This window comes from Phacochoerus africanus, chromosome 5 (assembly GCF_016906955.1).
Source record: "Phacochoerus africanus isolate WHEZ1 chromosome 5, ROS_Pafr_v1, whole genome shotgun sequence".
NCBI lineage: Eukaryota > Metazoa > Chordata > Mammalia > Artiodactyla > Suidae > Phacochoerus > Phacochoerus africanus.
In genome coordinates, this window is record NC_062548.1 from 67605722 (window position 1) to 67626337 (window position 20616).

The following is a 20616-nucleotide window of genomic DNA, read 5'->3' on the forward strand; positions in this document are numbered from 1 at the left end:
CCTCTAAGACGCTCAGTGACAAAAAGTTCAGTTTCTATGAGGGCAGAGACCTTGGCTGCTTGTTCACCACTGTATGTCTAATGGTTTGATGGGTTAACATGAAGAAAGAGGAGAAGAGGGCACCTATATCATAGAAAAGACTATAATCCTTGGGGAGAGACAAGATAATGAGAAAGCTAGCTACCCATGTATTTCATACTTCTTTATCCTGGGCATTGTACTAAGCCTGTACCACACATGAACACGTTTAACCCTAAAAACAATGCAACAAAGTAGATACTAATATCATTTTCACTTTACACTTATGAAAAGCGGGGCTCAGCTGGGTCAAGCAACTACTGAAAGTCAGAATTCAGTTTGTGTTCCACTGAGTGGAGGGTATACAGGGGTGAGAACTATCACTTCATACCTAATTCTCCTCATTGTCTTTGGATTCATCATATGATGTAAGTAGCCGTTATTGGGGTAGGAGTACAGATGTTTAAGGACGTTAACACAGCTAGGATGCATACTATTTTGCCCTCTCATTTCTTTTCTTCTTTACATATGGGAAGTTGGAGGATGGAGCACTAGCACTCAGCGCGGACCAAAAGATGAACTTGAGAACAGAAGCTTCATGCTAGGTGGAGCAAGCATATATTCAGGAGGAGTCTAGGTCCTTGTTGACTCTGAGTTTACTGTACCAGCCCTGGGCCACCCATAGACTTATTCGATGTGAGAGAAATAACTATTTGGATGTTTTATTATATGTAGCTGCATCTAAATTTAATTAGACCGCATGAATTATAAATACTATTATTTGGCATTAAAAATTTAGGATACTTAATTAAAAAATAATATTTCATATCTAAATATAATTAACATTTTAATACATCATAATCTTCATGTGGGAGGGTAGAGGAAACCAGTTGTGTCACTTTGGCCCTTATTTCAAATCCCTTTTCCAAAAAAATGATTAATTTGATCTATTCAGCTCTTTTGGAAGAAATTCTGTTTCCTTCCGTACCTAATCTTTTTAAAAAGTCTTCTTAGTGTAGCAGAAAGTAAATTACAAAAAAAAAAAAAATGTTAGCTAAAAAAAATAATTACTTGATTTTGGGCTCCAAATCATTGGTACGCAATGTGCTTTGAAATCTAGCATTAAAAATAAAGTCAAGGAGTTGCCATCATGGCTCAGTGGAAATGAATCTGACTAGTATACTTGAGGAGACAGGTTTGATCTCTGGCCTCGGTGAGTGGCTTAAGGATCCGGCATTGCCATGAGCTGTGGTGTAGGTCACAGACACAGCTCAGATCTGGTGTTGCTGTGGCTCTGGCGTAGGCCAGTGGCTACAGCTCTGATTCGATCCCTAGCCTGGGAACTTTCACAGGCCACAGGTGCAGCCCTAAAAAGACAAAAAAATAAAATAAAATAAATAAAAATAAAGTCAAGTGCTTTCATGTGGGAATAAATGAATGCAAGAATTAATGAATGCAGGAATTAATGAATGCCAGACTCACGGCACGGACTTTGAAAACAACCTCATAGTTACCAAAGGGGCCAGGTAAAAAGGAGGGATGGATTGTGGGTCTGGGATTGGCATATGCACACTGTGGTATATGGAATGGTTGGTCAATGGAATGGTTATCAATATTCTGTGATAATCTATCTGGGAATGGAATCCAAAAAAGAGTGGATGTGTGTACAGTTATTATACCAAGTCACTTTGTTGTACAACAGACATTATATCAACATTGTAAATCAACATTGTATATCAACATTGTAAATCAACTATGCTTCAATAAACCTTTAAAAATGGATAAAAGTTTAAAAAAGAAAGAATGAGGAGTTCCTGTCATGGCTCAGGGGTTAACAAATCCGACTAGGAACCATGAGGTTGTGGGTTCGATCCCTGGCCTTGCTCAGTGGGTTAAGGATCTGGCGTTGCCATGAGCTGTGGTGCAGGTTGCAGATGCAGCTTGGATCCTGAGTTGCTGTGGCTGTGGTGTAGGCTGGCGGCTACAGCTCCAGTTGGACCCCTAGCCTGGGAACCTCCATATGCCAAGGGAGTGTCCCTAGCAATGGCAAAAATACAAAAAAAAAAAAAAAAACCAAACCAAAACAAAACAAAACAAAAGAAACAAACAAATGAATGATGGACTTCAAAATCATTTACCAGGATCTTTCAGCATGATGACTTACTACAATGGAGAAAAGTAATGTCCAATAAGCTAGGATTATTAAACACATATTATGTACTCATTGCACAAAGAACCAGGGAAAAAAACTAATTCCTACACTTCAGTCCATACCAAGAATAACAGAATATCAAAGGAGGCTTCCTGGAAGTACTACAATATATCAACCACTAACTTTGTGACCTCCAGAAAGTTCCTTAAATTCTCTGAACTTCATTTTCCTAATACTTTTAATGAAAATGACCGTATCTCCTACGCAGGATGATTTTGGAAACAAGAGTGCAAAGTGTATTTAAAATACTTAACACAGTGCCTGGCACATACTGATCCCTCAATGTATCCTAGCAAGTATAATAAAAATTGTAATTGACTACATGTGACTGTCTCTCTAAGTGGTATTACTATTCCAACTTATATGTCAAAAGCAAAAGCTCAGATATTAAGAATGCTACCCAATATCACCCAGATTTTAAAAGACAGAGTTGGTTTCCAAATTCACATGTAATTTAATTTTAACATCTACTTTAAGGGAACATGATATTCTTTAACTTATCTTTCAGATTTCTGACCTCAAAAACATGTGGCTGTTACTGTTCTCTGCTTGGCATTTATACAGGTAAAATACCAGGCCTTAAAGTAAATAATTTTGCCTGGCACATCTCTAAGAACCACCCCAAGTTATGTTTGCTTGGGTGGGTGTAATAGCACAATAACAGAGCTACAGGTCATTGGTTAAGAAAATCTTTAAGAATTAAAAAAAGAATATTTTTTTTAACTCAACATGCTGAAACTAACTTGCTCAATTAATGGCAAGCACTGGCCTCCTACCAGTCAACTGCTTCTGCAATATGACAGTATCAGCAGCTCAGCCAAAGCATATATTGCTATTACCTGCACAGAGATGACTATGAAGGAAAAGCAAGTTTCCCAATCATTTCTCGACTTCTAAGCAAAGAAATTCTCAAATTAGACTTGTGGTTGCCAGTAGGGAGGGGAGGAAGTGGGATGGACTGGGAGTTTGGGGTTGGTAGATGCGAACTATTATATTTAGAATGGATAAGCCACAGGGTCCTACTAAAGAGCACAAGGAACTACATCCAGGCTCTTGGATTAGAAGAAAATGGAAAATGGTATGAAAAAAAAGACTCTCTATATATGTATGTCTGGTTTACACTGTTGTACAGCAGAATATGAAGGGACACTGTAAGACATTGTAAATCAACTATAATGTGAAAAAAAAAAATAGAGAAGATTTCAGCCATCTGGACCAAGAGCACTGTATGCAAAGCAATTAGAGGGTTAAATCCAGAACCCATCCTCCTTGCTGTGATCTGAAGTCCATCTTCCAGACCAAAGTTTACTCTCATGTCTTAGTCAAATGTAAGATACCTATCTGGTGCCTCCCTCTCCTTTGAACATTTGTATAACTTTCTACACTGATGGGTGGGCACGGGATAACGGCTGTTGTCCATGAAGAAAATAACACAGAAAAAAAATGAGCACGTCTAAATAATTGCTGATTCAAATACATAGTTATGTTATTAATATCTTTCAACATAGACCATTGATCCTACATTGGCATATGAGCTTGATTTTTCTTGGCATAATGGGATATATATATATATATATATATATATATATATATATATAAAATATACACATACACACATACATATAGATTTTTCTTTTCAATGAAGTTTACCTAATTAAAATTAAAAAGGAGCCAAATAGCTGTACCTAAGAATACCATGCAGAAACAAATATTGCTCTGCACAGTTGCCTCTATTCCTTACCTTTATACAAAGTGGGAGCTGTAGAATAACTGAGCTCTAAACTTGATCACATGCTCTTAGTATTGGAGCATGACCATGAAAGATATAAGATGCTCCTTTAAATGTTTACAGTCTCATGCCTTTTCATCAAGGATATTTAATAGCATCACTTAGTAATGCTTTATGCTTAATAACTACCATTCTTAGAAAGTTATTTTTATGCTTAACTGAAATTTAAACTGATTTTCTCAAGAGCATTCTTACATTACCTTTATCTTATTTCCCCAAATCTCTTATTCTTAATCTTAATTCTTGTTTTCCCCTGAATCTTCTTCCAAGAACATAGAAACAATGAGTCAGTTTTTTTGCCTTGTAGAAATTCTAAAATTTTGCTGTGAAAATGAATCACCTGGCATGTATTGAGGGGAGGGTAGGATAGTTAACTATAGATTCCAATAACCTACATACTTCTTATGATCCTGATTCAAGGGGTCTGCAGCCTGGTCCAGGATTCTGCATTTTAACAGCCTCTTCCCTCCTCTTTATGCATGTGGCATGTGGATTATTCCCTTAATAATCCAGATTGTTCCAGAAAATTTTATGTAGATCCTACATGACCTTTTTGGGGGGAATATAATTCCTTTTTTTTTTTTTTTCTTCTGGCTGTGCCCACTGCATGTGAAAGTTCCTAAGGATCAAACCCAAACCACAACAGTGACCCAAGACACAATGCTGGATCCTCAGCCCACTGATCCACAGGAGAGTTTACAAAGCAGTTGTACTCATGGAATCCGTATCTGTTAGAAAGGCCAAAGTAGTAACTTTGAAGGAACTTGGATGGCAAGAAATACAAAAACAGTGCCCTCTAAGTGATACAAAGTATACACTGAAAACTATCTACCAATCTATAGCAAGAGAGGCTTTCAAACATAAATGTGGTTCTTTGTGAAGTGGGTAAATCATACCCAAATCAATAACTTATTTCTAAGAGTATTAGTGAAAGAAACTTGCATAAACCATTGCCTGTTTGAGAGCAGGGTCTGACATGATTCCTGTTCAGTGCACAAAAAAACCCACAGTTTGCTTGGAAAAATCACCCTGGTAACATGGATTCTCATTAGGTTACTGGCATTTCCGTGACCTTGACATTTCTAAACCTGTCAATGATAATCCCTTTGATTATCCACATGATAATGCATTTCTACTTTCATGGGAAAACCAGAATGTCCCAGAGCTAGAGTCTCCTTCTGTCCCTCATTCCTTCCTTTTGTTTTTATTTATTTATTTTTTTTTGGTCAAGCCCCTGGCACGCGGAAGTTCCCCTGGGAGGATCAGGGATGGAACCTGAGCCACAGCAGTGACAACACCAAATCCTTAAACTGCTAGGCCATCAGGGAGTTCCTCCTTCCTTTTATTAATTTCTCCTCCACAATCGTGGCTGTGAGGAATCATGTGGCTTTCTGTGTAACTGAGAAGATGGCTGCCTGATTGTACTTTAAAAACATACATAGCCATTAATAAATGATTGCAGCTTCCTCTTCATATATGATAAAGTTGGCATACGAATAAAGGAAAGGAGACTCGGGAAAGGTATGGGGCTGGACTCTAAGAAAGACTGTTGATTTTGCCACCTGCCACATCTAAATACAATATATCCTCCACAACATTTACAGTTCTGTGGGTTTGCTGAACAGAAATGCTTCCCGGCCCTCATTATGGACAATGCAAATCTAAACCTGTATGTCCTAAGTGAGCTGAAAGCCTCAGCTTCTCACAAAACCTTCCTAGGAAAATCTAGTCTACCTCAGACCACAGGGATAGTTTTTGGTTCTCCAACACTCATTGTATTCACCTCTAAGATGTCAATGGCATTTGTCCAGATACCCCAAAAGTTTGCACATTCCTCAAGAGTAGGAGTCAGGCCTTACACGTCTTTTTCCTCCATAGCGCATTACTCAGCACCCACCCATTCCCTACTTGTCAACTCTTCCCAGCATCACAAGGGTTCTCCTGCATAAGTAATTTTGAATTTTAGAGTAACAATGAGACCTAGCCCCATTTATTACCTAGTGTATAAGGATATTTTCTTTATTTTAAATAATCAGAATAACATAAACTTAGTCAAAAACAAATCAGATCACAGGCTTGATCTTATCCATTTAAAAAAAAATAAGACTCACTTATACTATTAACTAAATAACACTACATCAGATATAGGGTATATTTTGAAACTAGTTTATACTAAAATTTTCTTTCTGGTTTGAATAACTATCTCATACAAAAATAGTCTTTTCAACCATACAATCTTTTCCCCATAAACCATTTCTTCAAAAATATATTATAAAACGTTAGCATTTTAGAGCAGGATTACTCTAGGATATATCATTTAAATTATCAATCATCTCTGTAGAGATGGAAAAAATGGAGAGCCAAGAGATCTAAGAAATTTACTTTGAGTTACCTAATTAGTCACTGACAGAAATAGGACTAGTATACCAGTGTTCAGACCCCAGATTGATGCAACGTCTGTTACACTTCACTGTTTTGTTTAGAGCACAATATATGTATGTATTTTTAAATTATAATTTAAATACATACAAAATGGATATAAAAAACACTGAACACCACTATAAATGAAACATGCACATGAGGATATACAAGTGCGTGCACAATTGCATTCCATGACAGATTCTCTGAATCTGCACAAGGCACAACACAGCCATTCTTAACTCACGAAGTTTAAAGATGATTGTATTCCAAGGGTTTGTAAAATATGAGCATTTCTTACCTGGCAGCTGTCTGAGGGGTTGATAAAAGACATTAAAAAACTTGAGCTATGATTAGATCAGATTTTTCTGCCACTGAAGGTTTACTTCTATTTGGATTTTCAGGTTTTAGCACTTTTCAAAGAAGCTAGGCCAGGGACTTGAGAGGGATCCTATGGGAGACTTGGGCCTTGTTACCCACATGGCTGCAGGTTGACTGCAGGTGTTTACCACCCAACTCCCTATGGGCCACCGATGGCTCTAGTTCTCCTTATCTGATACCTCTATCAGTATAGTCACATCTTCAGGTTACAAAGTTTAGGTGGGAAAATAACTTCAGCAGTCAACACACTACTCCACCCCAGGTCATGAAAAGAGAAGCATCTTGTGGGGGAGGGCCCTTCTGGGAGAGGGGTAGAGGATCTACACACAACAGAGGAGCTATGGATGAGTAAGAACTCCTCCTTTTATTTATTTATTTAATTTCTTTCTTTATTTTCTTTTTAGGGCTGCACCCATGGCATATGGAAGTTCCCAGGCTAGGGGTTGAATCAGAGCTGTAGCTGCTGGCCTACACCACAGCCACAGCAACACAGGATCGGAGCCACATCTGTGACCTACACCACAGCTCACAGCAACACTGGATCCCTAACCCACTCGGCAAGGTCAGGGATCAAACCCGCAACCTCATGGATATTAGTCGAGTTTGTTACTGCTCACGATGGGAACTCCTTTAAAAACAACAAAAAACTGCTCCATTTCTTCAACGCCTATATCCATACATAGCTAGGTAATGGGATTTGAAAAAAATGAATGAAACACCACTTAACATATTTGATAATACCTAAAATTCAAACCAGGATGCTTTTTATTCCACCCCATGAAAAGTAGCAGGGCTTTACATTCCCATCAAACCTTTAAAAAAAAAACAACAGCTAAGGCTTCAACATCCTTTAAAGATTTAACCATCTCCATGAACTTCCTTTGCCCTCTAATATAAAATTGACATCTTGAAAGTTTTAGTAGATACCCAGGAGAGAACAAGGAAGGTGGAGAAACATTCTCACTTCAGTTGATCTTTTCCTTCTAAATACTAAGGCATATAAAAGAATTAATCAGTAACAATGGAAACCAAATTAAACAAAGAACAGCAGCTTTTTAGAGTACTTTACCAAGAAATCCTATAAAACATCATTAGTGTTATGACATGCAACAAAAAGTAGCAAATTTGGTTGAGACACACTGAAACAGCTGCATCTTTGATTTTGCAAGAGTGGTGACTCTTTTTAAAAAAATAAATAAATATTTTACTTTTTGCATCAGAAAATTTTTGTTCACATTGAAACCAAGTGTGTTAATTCTTATGTATCAGTTTCTTCAGTTTTACTGTAGAGTTTTAGAAGAGCTAACTTATTCTCTGGCCAAACATTATTAAAGGATATTCTGTGATCCTGAAATCTTTCAAATGAAGAAGAACACACTCTCCTAACTAGCCTTCCTGAGAGAAGCTCGCTAAAAGACTACAGAATGGATTCATTCCACATATGCAATGACTTTCAGTCCCAAATGGGAAGAAAGACTGAGAAATAAAGGAATGAAAATACCATTTTCAACTTCTTAAGTTTCGATCACACTTGAAGAATACATCCGTGTCAGGAAATTCTTGGCTTAAATCAAGAATAAATAAGTAGATCTTTGGCCCAAAGTTGGTTAATAGTAAGTAAAGAGGGCTTGAGTAGTCCCATCTTTACTTCCTTGAACCCCCATCCCCCTGCTTTCAAAATTAATGTTTACAATGAGACAGTTTAGATTAGAAAGCAAAGTTACTCACCATAGAGGAATCACTGCTTCCACTCCCGATCGGAGCTCCCTCAGCACAGGTTGGGAGGTGGGTAGAAAGTTGACTAGCCCTGCCCCCATCTATGACATCACAATCTACCTCATAAAAGGTAGTGAAAGTGCTCTGAACTCCTGTCTGATTTCCGAGAGATACAGAAAAGAGAGAGTGAGAGAGAGAGCAAAAGAAAAAAAAAAAAAGTACCCTATTGGGAAGGGATTAGGGAGGTGGAGTGGATAACTGGGAGAAAGAGGCATATGAAGGAATTAGGTCCTGAAAGAGATATGGGTGGGCCTCTGTGGTATTAAGCAGCCCAGTTATTTGGATTCCTCAATGGCTTCTCTTGAACAGATAAATGGACCACTTGGGAGAAGGAGGATGAAGCAGCAACCCACCTTGGAAGGCATTGTAGGGGATAATTGTTGTGGGGTTCAAAGGGGATGAATCCCCTTTTTAAAGCACTGAAGATCACCAAGAGAGAAAGCAAGGGCGAAGCTCTTAATGCCTGGAACAGTACTTGGGGATGGTCAGATGTCTTTCTTGGAAGTTCCATTGCCCTGCTGTGTGACCTTCGTCAAGCTCTCTGCCTCTGTACACCCAGCCAGGACGTGGTGCTTAAGGGGTACTTACCTCTTCCATTGGGTTCACTGAGGAATTAAGGTACTCATTGTTGCTAGAACAGCAACTCTTTCTTACTCTTCCTTTTTGCACTCAAAGGTGGGTTGTGTGACAGGCACAATTTAAAAGATAAGCCAATAACCAATGCCTATTTCTATCTTTGGAATTTCTGCCTCTTAAATTGTTATCGTTGTCATAAAATATTACTCAAAACCTTGACTAGGTTTTTCTCTTTACTGAATTTAACACACATCTAAAGGGGATAGTTAGAGCAGACCTTCAAACTTGGAGAAAAATCAAATGATAGTATTTCTACAATCACGAGGTCCCCTACCGACACTGTCACTTTCAGAGGTCAAGTTTACATGGCCCAGAAATGCTCAGAGACCAAACATTTTTGTCACACGCAGTTTTGCTGTAATGATAGAGTTTGTTTAATGTCTGAATCCAATTTATTTTTTTAATTAAGCAAGATGGGACAATAATGTGGAGATCACTAAGGTCTTTTTTTTTTTCTTTTCAAATGTAGATTTAAAACTTTAAAAACTGGACTACTCACAGTTTCAAGTGAGTATCACAATAAAAAAAAAAAAAGGAAGAGCAAGCAGTTCCTAAAACCATCCACATGGAAGCCGGATCTTTATCTGCCCAGTGGAATATATGAAAAGTGAATCTATTTCAACAGAAAATATTTTAGTAAAGATTCACCATAAAAGCTTACAATTCACAATAACATAAATGAGTAAAGCCCAGTGCCTGTTTCTATATGCAGATCAACAAAATTCCTAGTTTGGATTTTTTTTTCCCCTTGGTGTGTTAAGCCAATACAGTTCTATTTCTAGTCCTGTCATTCTTAGCTCACTAAATACCTACGTGTGTTAAATAATCACAGTTTTTAACTATGCAAAATTGGTAGATTAGGGAGCATTTTGAAACGCAGAAGTTACTAAATTCTAACTGATCGTGAATTTGGCAACATTTACTCTCATCTTTTACTTTAAAATAAATGTTAAAGGCATTTAAAGAATGTCTCTAAGAACTAAAGACAATAAAAAAGAAAAAAATTTGTCATATGAGAAGAAAGAATTAAATTGAAATTTTTTCATATATTTGAGTTTTTTAGTACGTAGTAGAACAATCAGTAATACTTCATATATGCTCTTTGCTGAATTATTCTATTTTGTATTTTCAATAATTCTAAATTGAAATTCTACATTTAACAGCTTTAATTATGTAAAAATTTCACAATTAATGGCCCTATGAAACTATTTTCCTATAAATTTTATATATTAGATTACTGGCTAGTTGGCTTATCCTTGCTTTCTTATGCTTTATAACAATCCCACTTGGTTTAGAAATTAGACTTCTCCTGATTTTCCCATTGGAGGGAATGCAATATTTTACCAGTTATTTTAACAATCAGTTTCAAGAAGGATTATTATGTATTAGAAACTTATTTGTGTCATCTCACCTTTCATACAAAATTTAAAGTCACTATTTTAAGATTAAAAATTTAACCGTGCATTCTTCCAATAAACACCTTAAGGTTTTTACTAATCAACAACGAAGGTACATTTTGCCAACCTTAAGATATTAGAATAAAATTGGAGTTAAACACCTTTAAAATATTGAAATAAAACAAATGGACTTAGTTTATAATCTATTGGTATTTGTAGTTAATAATCTATTGTTTATTTGGAAATGGAACATGCCTTCAGGAACCCAATGCAAAACTAGGCTGCATCAAATGGATGCAGAGTGGTGAACTGTGCTGACTTTTTTGGTGAATTTAGTATGATTGACTGCAGTAATGTCTTCAGTTATGGTATTAGTTAAAATAACAACATTTTCTTTGACACAAAATGCAATTGCCAGGATCAGATAATTTCAAGCTCTTCTTAGGAATTTCATGCTCTTCTTAGGATCTAGCCTCTTGATGCTGTTTAAGAAAACTAAGTCTTTTGCAATTATGGATTTGATGCACATATCCTATGACATCACATAAATGGATGAATTAGCCCTTCAAGACAAGACATGAAGTGATTGCAAGGTTTCAGTCAAGGGGTCTCATTATTGAAGTCACAGTTATAATTTTGTTCAGGTCAGAGAGATGTATGGTTGGCTTCAAATTTTTGTTTGTTAAAGAAAAACATGTTTTTGTTTAACTTCTTAGTGCAAAGAATTGAGAAAAGTCAGGTGAAATCACTCCAAAAGAATAATCTGCAGAGATATTTGCCAAGTAATTTATCATGGAAGACACATTCCTGCATGTTGGCCTGCAATGTGACCAAAATGTTATTTTTAAAGAGAAATATCTCAGCAAGAGATAATATGATTAATTTCGATAGCAACAGATTTGAATTGGGAGTTCCCAGATAAAGAGATAATGCTTGAGTTTGTCTCAAGATATTGACTCCCATATAGAACCTTAGACGTAAAAGAATACATGGTTCTTACAAGAGATGTTGACTGGAACTTCTCTCAGATATCCTCGCTCAGCGGCAAAACAGATTTGCAAAAGGAAACAGATAAAAGAGGTCAAGACACAGATTGTACAAATTGGACAGAACATCCAGTCAAGTTCATTATCAGCAAGGCATCCGAATGGATGAAGGTATTCAGAGAAAAGCAATAAAATAAGATACAGCATTGGATGATGAAGGAAAAGATTAAGGTTTAAATTAAGAAAGCTTGCCTTCAAGAAAATAGGATTAGGATGAAATATTTGAAATAGATTTATTGCGCAGAAATAAAATGACTGCTCAAGATAGAGGAAGACAATGTGTTGGAAAGCCCTAAAAAATATCTGAACTAAAAATCCCCCACATTGCCCATCCAGAAGTTTTTCCTATTTGTAAGATATATGGGCCATAACATGGCACATATTTCTCTTCCAAGGGTTGTGATCAAAGCTATATTTTATAAATCATTTAAATTAAGCTGGAGAAAGCATTTGACATCATCTGTAGGGATAGAATGTAGACGCTAGTAATTTAAACACAACTTTATTTCTAGAATAGCATAAAACCAAGGGAAACAGTGAATACACAGAGATAGCTCAACAGATACCCTGCTATTCTAGCTGAGAATGCTAAACAGTAAGATGAGAAACTACATGGGGAAATAAAATAAAAACAATAGACTATACAATCTAGAAAAAGCACAAAGAACAGAGAAACTCATCCTTTTCATAAAAATTGTTTTCAATTAGAGGTAAAAGAACTTTGAATGCTCTCAACCAACCAATATTTAGCACTGTGCTTTTTATGCAGTAGTTGGAACGAAATAGAAATGTTGAATTCAATGTATTAAAATACTCTTACATGAATGAGCAATACATACAACTCTTTGAAGCTCTGATTGTTAGTTAATCATTAGAAATTAGGAGCTGTTAGCTTATGGAACATATTTTCCTAGAAAAACATTGCTATCAAATCCAGTATTGAACAACCAAAAAATCCTTTTTTTTTTATTTTTTAACTCTGGGGTCTCTTTATTTCTTTTGAGTCATCTGAGGTTAAAGGAAATTTGTACAAAATCAACAACAAAATCCTCAGATAATGCCTAGTGTATGGTTTTAATATTCATATTCTCTTTTTTACTTATTCATACATTTTGTACAAATTGTTCACATTTTAACTTCTCTTGAGGCATGACTTAAGTAAGAACAAGGAAAAAAAGAATCCCAATAGCTTAGGTAACCCATTCAAAATAATGTATTTCTTGACTAGAGTTGATGAATTAAAGTGTATGGGGACAACCAAAAAGGATAAACTGAATTACAGATAACTGTGTCTAAATAAAGGTATTCACTCAACACTTCAGCTTCTTATAATTACTTGGTTCAACTCAAGGGAACAGGTAGATCTGGGTTGCTCTCAGATATCAAAACTAGTTAAAAATGGCAGAAGATAGATCCTAAGACACTATCACAAACATTAATTATGAAAACATATTGATAAATAAAGAACATCTTAGCACAAACTCAGACAATCATCACATACAGACAATAGCTCAAAATTAGAACATGTCTCATGGGAAAATGGTATTAACCAGTATATCTTAAAGAGGTTTCCTGTGTTTCACCACTGTCAAAAGATATATACAATCATTTTTTCTCATCTAGGTAATTCCCATATGTCTAATTTCCCGGTTTTCACAAAATATTACTATTCATTGGTTGCCAAATCATCCTCAAAGTAGTAACTAAAATCTAGGCATTAGTTACTAACAGATAAAGGTATGGCGTATTTGCCTTCATTCTTTTAGTTAGAGGCCTTCAAAACTTGAAAAACTTCTAAAACCCAAAGGAATAAAGTTCATTGATTCAATGACAGGTAATGGCATTGACATTTCTGACACAGAGACACTCTCCTTAAGGCCACTAACCCCTTCTACTCTTACAAGCAATAATGCCCTCAAACTAAAATAGAAACTACTCAGCTCGCAGGTTCAGGTGATGCAATCAAATCAATCCACTGAGCAGATCCAAAGTGAGATCAATCCACGTTTCCCAACAAGGTCAAAGGAGTTATTCGTTTGGTTCACATCCCAGCTTTGCAAAGACAGAGTCTGTTTTCTTATTTTAGAATGAGAGCATTAGAATACAAAGTATTTTTCTATGCATAAAACAATTCAGTAAGATAACCAACTGGTTTCATTTCATTAGTGAATAACATTTTTTTCCCAAGAAACATAGTTGATCATATTGATAAGTTTAGAATTAATGTCTTTGAGTATGTAACTGAAGAGTTACTTTGATAGCAAAGCAGTAAATCATCTTCTTTTGTGCAAGATTATTTGAAATCAGGGAGATAGCTATAAAGGTGTGGTGGGTGTGAAGACACGAAGTTTCCTATGATGCCTGACACCCAAAGATATTTTTTACTTTTGCCTTCATTCTTTTAGTTAGAGGCCTTCAAAACTTGAAAAACTTCTAAAACCCAAAGGAATAAAGTTCATTGATTCAATGACAGGTAATGGCATTGACATTTCTGACACAGAGACACTCTCCTTAAGGCCACTAACCCCTTCTACTCTTACAAGCAATAATGCCCTCAAACTAAAATAGAAACTACTCAGCTCGCAGGTTCAGGTGATGCAATCAAATCAATCCACTGAGCAGATCCAAAGTGAGATCAATCCACGTTTCCCAACAAGGTCAAAGGAGTTATTCGTTTGGTTCACATCCCAGCTTTGCAAAGACAGAGTCTGTTTTCTTATTTTAGAATGAGAGCATTAGAATACAAAGTATTTTTCTATGCATAAAACAATTCAGTAAGATAACCAACTGGTTTCATTTCATTAGTGAATAACATTTTTTTCCCAAGAAACATAGTTGATCATATTGATAAGTTTAGAATTAATGTCTTTGAGTATGTAACTGAAGAGTTACTTTGATAGCAAAGCAGTAAATCATCTTCTTTTGTGCAAGATTATTTGAAATCAGGGAGATAGCTATAAAGGTGTGGTGGGTGTGAAGACACGAAGTTTCCTATGATGCCTGACACCCAAAGATATTTTTTACTTTTGCCTTCATTCTTTTAGTTAGAGGCCTTCAAAACTTGAAAAACTTCTAAAACCCAAAGGAATAAAGTTCATTGATTCAATGACAGGTAATGGCATTGACATTTCTGACACAGAGACACTCTCCTTAAGGCCACTAACCCCTTCTACTCTTACAAGCAATAATGCCCTCAAACTAAAATAGAAACTACTCAGCTCGCAGGTTCAGGTGATGCAATCAAATCAATCCACTGAGCAGATCCAAAGTGAGATCAATCCACGTTTCCCAACAAGGTCAAAGGAGTTATTCGTTTGGTTCACATCCCAGCTTTGCAAAGACAGAGTCTGTTTTCTTATTTTAGAATGAGAGCATTAGAATACAAAGTATTTTTCTATGCATAAAACAATTCAGTAAGATAACCAACTGGTTTCATTTCATTAGTGAATAACATTTTTTTCCCAAGAAACATAGTTGATCATATTGATAAGTTTAGAATTAATGTCTTTGAGTATGTAACTGAAGAGTTACTTTGATAGCAAAGCAGTAAATCATCTTCTTTTGTGCAAGATTATTTGAAATCAGGGAGATAGCTATAAAGGTGTGGTGGGTGTGAAGACACGAAGTTTCCTATGATGCCTGACACCCAAAGATATTTTTTACTTTTCTTATAAAAATTCTTATTTCCAATATCTTCCAAAAATAACACCTTGAGTTTGTTAAATGTCACTTGTATAACATTGGGAGAATGAATTTGCACTGAAAAACCACTTAAGGGTTATTTTTCTCTGAAGGTTTGCATAATTTTGGTTGTGCAAAAATCAGTGACCATGTACACTGATACAGATATAACTAAGGAAGATTTAATGTAGGAATCAGAATTTAAGTGGTTTTAGTTTTACTATTATAACAGATTAGGGAGTAGGTTTTGGGGAAAAAGATTGAATTATTCAACAACCCACCATATTAGCTAATTCAGTGCAAAGAGCTACTGCCATTCTGTAAATGATAAATACCCGCTTAATTTTCTTATTACAGAGTAATCACCATATTGCTTCACTCAGATTTATAATCTGAAGTTTGTTGTAATCTTACTCTCCCTTGATCTGGATGCTTCTACTCTCCCCATATCAGAAAAAAAGTCCTTTCAGCCCAAATACTTAATGGCCTACCCTCTGGAAAGTCTCGGATAAAATTCTTTGGAGCGGCTGTTAATTCCCTGAACACATATCCTTTTGTTTAAATGAAGCACAGAAATGCCTTCCAAATCCAAACTGAAATAACAAGCAATTTAGATTTTTTTTTCCCATCACTACTCTGTTTTGATCAGTGGAGATAATCAAGAATTGATAATAGACAGAATCAGAAGATATTAAAAAAAGACTCTTTTCCCAAAAAAGGGTTGCTTAAAGTACAAGTCTACACAGCTAAGTATAATTCTTATTTCATCTAATTACAAAATACTGATACTTTTTTATAGAGAGAATACATAAATGTTCAAATACAATTGTTATCTCCACAAACCATAATTATGTATGTATACTATATATAGTACAAATAAGCCCTATTTTCCCCAAAATTGTTGAATTATTGAATTGAATTGGATATGTTACAGCTGCCAGATATTTGTTCGGTTCTTGACTATTGTTTATTTGAGGAGCAAGGAATCAAATCAGATGTATTTGTTGTGTGTATACACATGTGTGCGGGCATATAGCATATATGTACCTTTGATCATATGCGAGTGTCAGGTAGAATTGACTTCAATATTATCAGTTTCTGGTTTCTTGTGAATATTTTTCACTCATCATCATGAATATTCATCAACTTTTTATGGCCACACTCTCTGCATATGGTAGTTCCCAGGCCAGGGATTGAATCCAAGCCGCAGCTGCAGCAATGTGGGATCCTTTAACCTACTGCACTATACCGGGGATCGAACCTGCACCTCTGCAACCACCCAAGCTGCTGCAGTCAAATTCTTAACCCACTGAACCACAGCAGGAACTCCTCATGTTAATTTTAATTGAGCCCACCTTTTTTTTTTAATGATGGTAAACACAGGCAAAAAGAATAACTATATTGGACCCTTTTATTGTCCAATTTTCTCTTTACCAATTCAGATCCTACCAGTGTTGCAAATTACACTGCTCACCTTGTCAAACTTCACTCCATAACCCAATTGAGAGGAATTCAAATTTGGAAAGGAGAAATTTAAATGACAAAGAACAAGAGTGCACTTGAGGGCAAATTACTCAGTCCCTCAGGAACAGGTCAGGGCTCCACTCAATCAGCCAGAGGAGTGTGGGAACTAACATTCCTCACCTTTAAACTTTGTTCCTATATTTCGTTGGCACAGAAAAAGACATTAATAAAATCTATTAACTTCGTAACATTTTCCTGTGGAGTCACCTATAAGTTATATCACCATCCCTCCATCTCTGACCTGAGCATCAAATTCTTGTCCAGAGCAGGGTTATTGCTCCTGTGTTCTGGATTCCTTGTTCTAATAGGGCTTCTCTTGCATTTGAACTTTAAAAAAATAATTTAAGTGGACTTTTTCAGTGCCATCAGAATGCTTGCTGTTCAACATCCTATCTTCTAAAACCCTACATCAGTGTTCTAATCTCATTCAGAATCAGGTAAAAATTTATAAATCTTAGGGTAACTAAGGATAATCAAGGCTATTAAATGTTTTTTATTTCTCCAGATCCATCTTCATATCTCCATTTTTAAATTTAAAAGAACCCTATCAAATTCTCTGAAACCTAATGAATAAAAATTAATTAAAATATGACAAGCAAATATACAGGTAATTTCCATAGCATGGCATTGGAACTTAGTTGTATTCAAAATATATTTACAGCGTGAAAAAAGCATGGCTCAACTTTTCTCTCATGATAAATATAATACTGTTATGTTGAGTGGATATGATATGCACTAAATTAATTTATAATACGCTATGGTTATTTCTCTTTCCTTAGTCTTCTCTTCTTCTTTTATGCCTCTTCCTTCCTATCCTCCCTCCTTCCTATACTCCTTCCCTCCCTCTTTTTCTTCTTTTCTTCTTACAACAGTCCTTTTTCCAAAAAGCATGTAAACAAGCTTAAGAAAGCACAAACACTAAACTATATAAGCAAATAAAGTCAGTATACAAAATATCAGGCTGTTTAATTGTCTAGCATTAGTTTCCTCCATGTTCACTCTCACATTTCTGTCACTATGGTTTTTTTAATAATTTTCTTTCCCATTACCTGCTTAGCAACCAGGTTGAGCTGAATTGGCTCACAAATATGCATCTTCTACTTTGGGATTTAATAAGAATGGCACCTTTCCACTGTTGAGAAAAGTTTCATCCAATGACTTTTAAAAGTTGATGGTGAGCCAGAAACAAACGGTGCTTCTTAGACAGCATTTGTGCAAATGAGCGTATGTAGGCATGCATCCTGGTTTGCTTTATTTCTCTATTTCCCCATCACGACTCATAAAGAGCTTTTGCAACCATTGTTCCCATGACCTATTGAGATTTCCTGAGCCACTTCTCAAGCCAAAGGCAGATACAACAGAAGAAGCCTTTCCCAGTTTGTACACATAGAATCACATAAAACATACACATGCTGACAAAGTATATAACTGTGCACATGTGCATTTTATTTAATGTATGTTCATCATGCCAGCATGAGATTAAAAGCATGGTGCTCAGTTTTGAAATGCAAATAACTTTTCTTGGCAAAATGGAAATAACCTATCCAAATAGCTTCTATTCTAGTAGAGACTTTGCCTTCTAACAAATAGACCTTCCTGGGGGCTTTCATGTATTTCAGAGAAGCCAGAGCTTTGAACCTCATGTAGATAAAGACATAGGGAAAAAGGAAGAAAGATTTAAATATTCCTCTTTTTTGATTGTATATTATACTGTAGTAGCCTCTCCTTAAAAATGTAGCAAATTTATCATGCCAGACATCAAAATATATGGGGCCCAAAGCATGGGTGGACTTTCTTGGCAAAATCATTGAAAGTTCGTGTGTATGGGGTCTCACAGTCTTGACTCTTTCAGAACTTTGAAGGTAGTCATTTGTGGCTATTTTGCAAAATAAACATACTGATTTTTTTTTTTCTTCATTGGCCATCGGTGAAGGAAGATGAAGAATAAGATGGAGGCAGAAGTGGCAAAGACAGCAGACTACAGATGCGGCTATGGCACCAAATAGCAATCAAGCTTGGAAAAAAACTATGAGGATGCCAAGAGCAGGCCCATGACTGAACAATACAAGCCAACTGTTATAATGTATTTGATTCAGAATTATTACAAAGTTGTATAACATTCTTCTAAAAGAAGCCTTCTCCCATGCAAGGATTTATGAGCATTGCCAATAAGACTCAAAGAAGGAAACAGGCTTCTTGATGGTGTTCTCAATCTCAAACACCTCTGCAAATGCCAACAGTGCAAGTGATAAAAGCCAGTGATGGTTTGGACTACATCTAAATGAGGAAAAGACAATGGAAATGGAGCTCTGGAGGCAGTGATGAACAATGGGTACTGAGAGGATGATGGAGAGCAACTCTGCCAGTAAAATTCACTTAGATGAGGTTGTGGACTCTGAGATCCACAAAGATGCTCTGCGCATCCACGTAAATAATAAGATTGGAAAGTAACAAATGAAAGCACACAAGGCAAGCTAAACAAAAAGCACTTGGTTCCACAGGTGCTATATACAGATGGACATGAAAGCTGAATGGTATGGGAAACTATACCATCGAGGCTGAAGATAAGAAAGGAAGCAAGGGAGATGCAATGTTCAGATCGCTTCTTGGCAGAGAGAATCTTGGTAATTACCACCTTGGCAGAAAGGACACATTGCCAGACAGATTGCTCTAGGTTGCTGAAGAATGTTGAAGCAGGATCATTTTGGAAATGCAAAGAGGTGACTATGCTTTGGGAAGAAGCACAAAATAGCCAGTTCACTGGGCTCTAGGTGAGACTACATGGACCAGGCTTTCCAAATGGTGTCTCCATGCAAGCCAGATCAGCTCTTTTCCCAGCTATGTTTTTCTGCAAGCCAAACAATATAGGAATTGAAACCTTTGGGCTCAAGAGCGATTTTTCCACTTTTTTTTTTTAATCAAATGGTCAACCTGCTGAATTTCTGAAAATGACTTGAGGAAGAATTGAGCTTCATGACCAGTCTGATTTTCACCAGGCATTTACCATGTTGATAAGATTATGTTCCTGGTAATTCCACATTTCAAATAGCAGCATCATGGTTGACTGGGAAAAGAACTAAAAGTGGCCAAGCCACACTTTGGAATTTGCAAATAATTTACAATATATGGCATCTTGTGTTGGTGTTGAAAGAAAAGGACTGAGGGAGGAGAAGAAGCCAAGGTGAAGAACCTCAACACATATATTTGGAAATCTTGCCAAGAAATCATAATTCTTCCATTCATTGAACTTCCTGTTTCTTTGCATTTGATGAAAATCGACCAGATACGTATTTATTTTTATGAGAAGGGAAACACTGAAGTGATTGAACAAAGGATATACAATTGTTAGTGTTTGACAACCATGTTAGTTTTTGGCAACAGCACATCAACATGTGTTAAATTCAAACATTTTTCTGGCTTTTAAGGGTTACTAAAAACCTAGTATGCATTGGAACCTGATGAATGAATTCCTATCATTTTCATCACCTCTAACATGTGAACACCATTCACACATAGAGAGGCTGGCATCTGAACAGAGAATAAAAATCACTAGTACTAACAGAGGGAAGTAGACTTACAATGAGTAAATATACAAAAGCCCCAAATAATTATAATAGTCACAGCTTGGCAATGAGTTTCCAGACTAGGAAATTAGTTTTCTTGTGAAGAATGGAGATTTTACAAGGCTAGTATAAACACAGGATAATTGGAAAATCAAATTATACTTTGTGAGTTATC

The 20616-nt window shown here is 36.2% G+C and overlaps 1 protein-coding gene across 2 annotated transcripts in view; it reads right to left on the reverse strand.

The window, feature by feature from the left end:
• CTNNA2 (catenin alpha 2) overlaps positions 1–20616 on the reverse strand; it is a 281632-nt gene that overhangs the window by 20835 nt on the left and 240181 nt on the right. Inside the window, exon 11 of one of the 2 annotated variants that reach the window (XM_047781656.1) lies at positions 8547–8690. The exons of the other annotated variant lie outside the window; for it this stretch is intronic. Within the exon in view, the coding sequence (XP_047637612.1) occupies positions 8547–8690 (144 nt within the window). The remainder of the gene's footprint in view (positions 1–8546; positions 8691–20616) is intronic. 2 annotated transcript variants of the gene reach the window in all.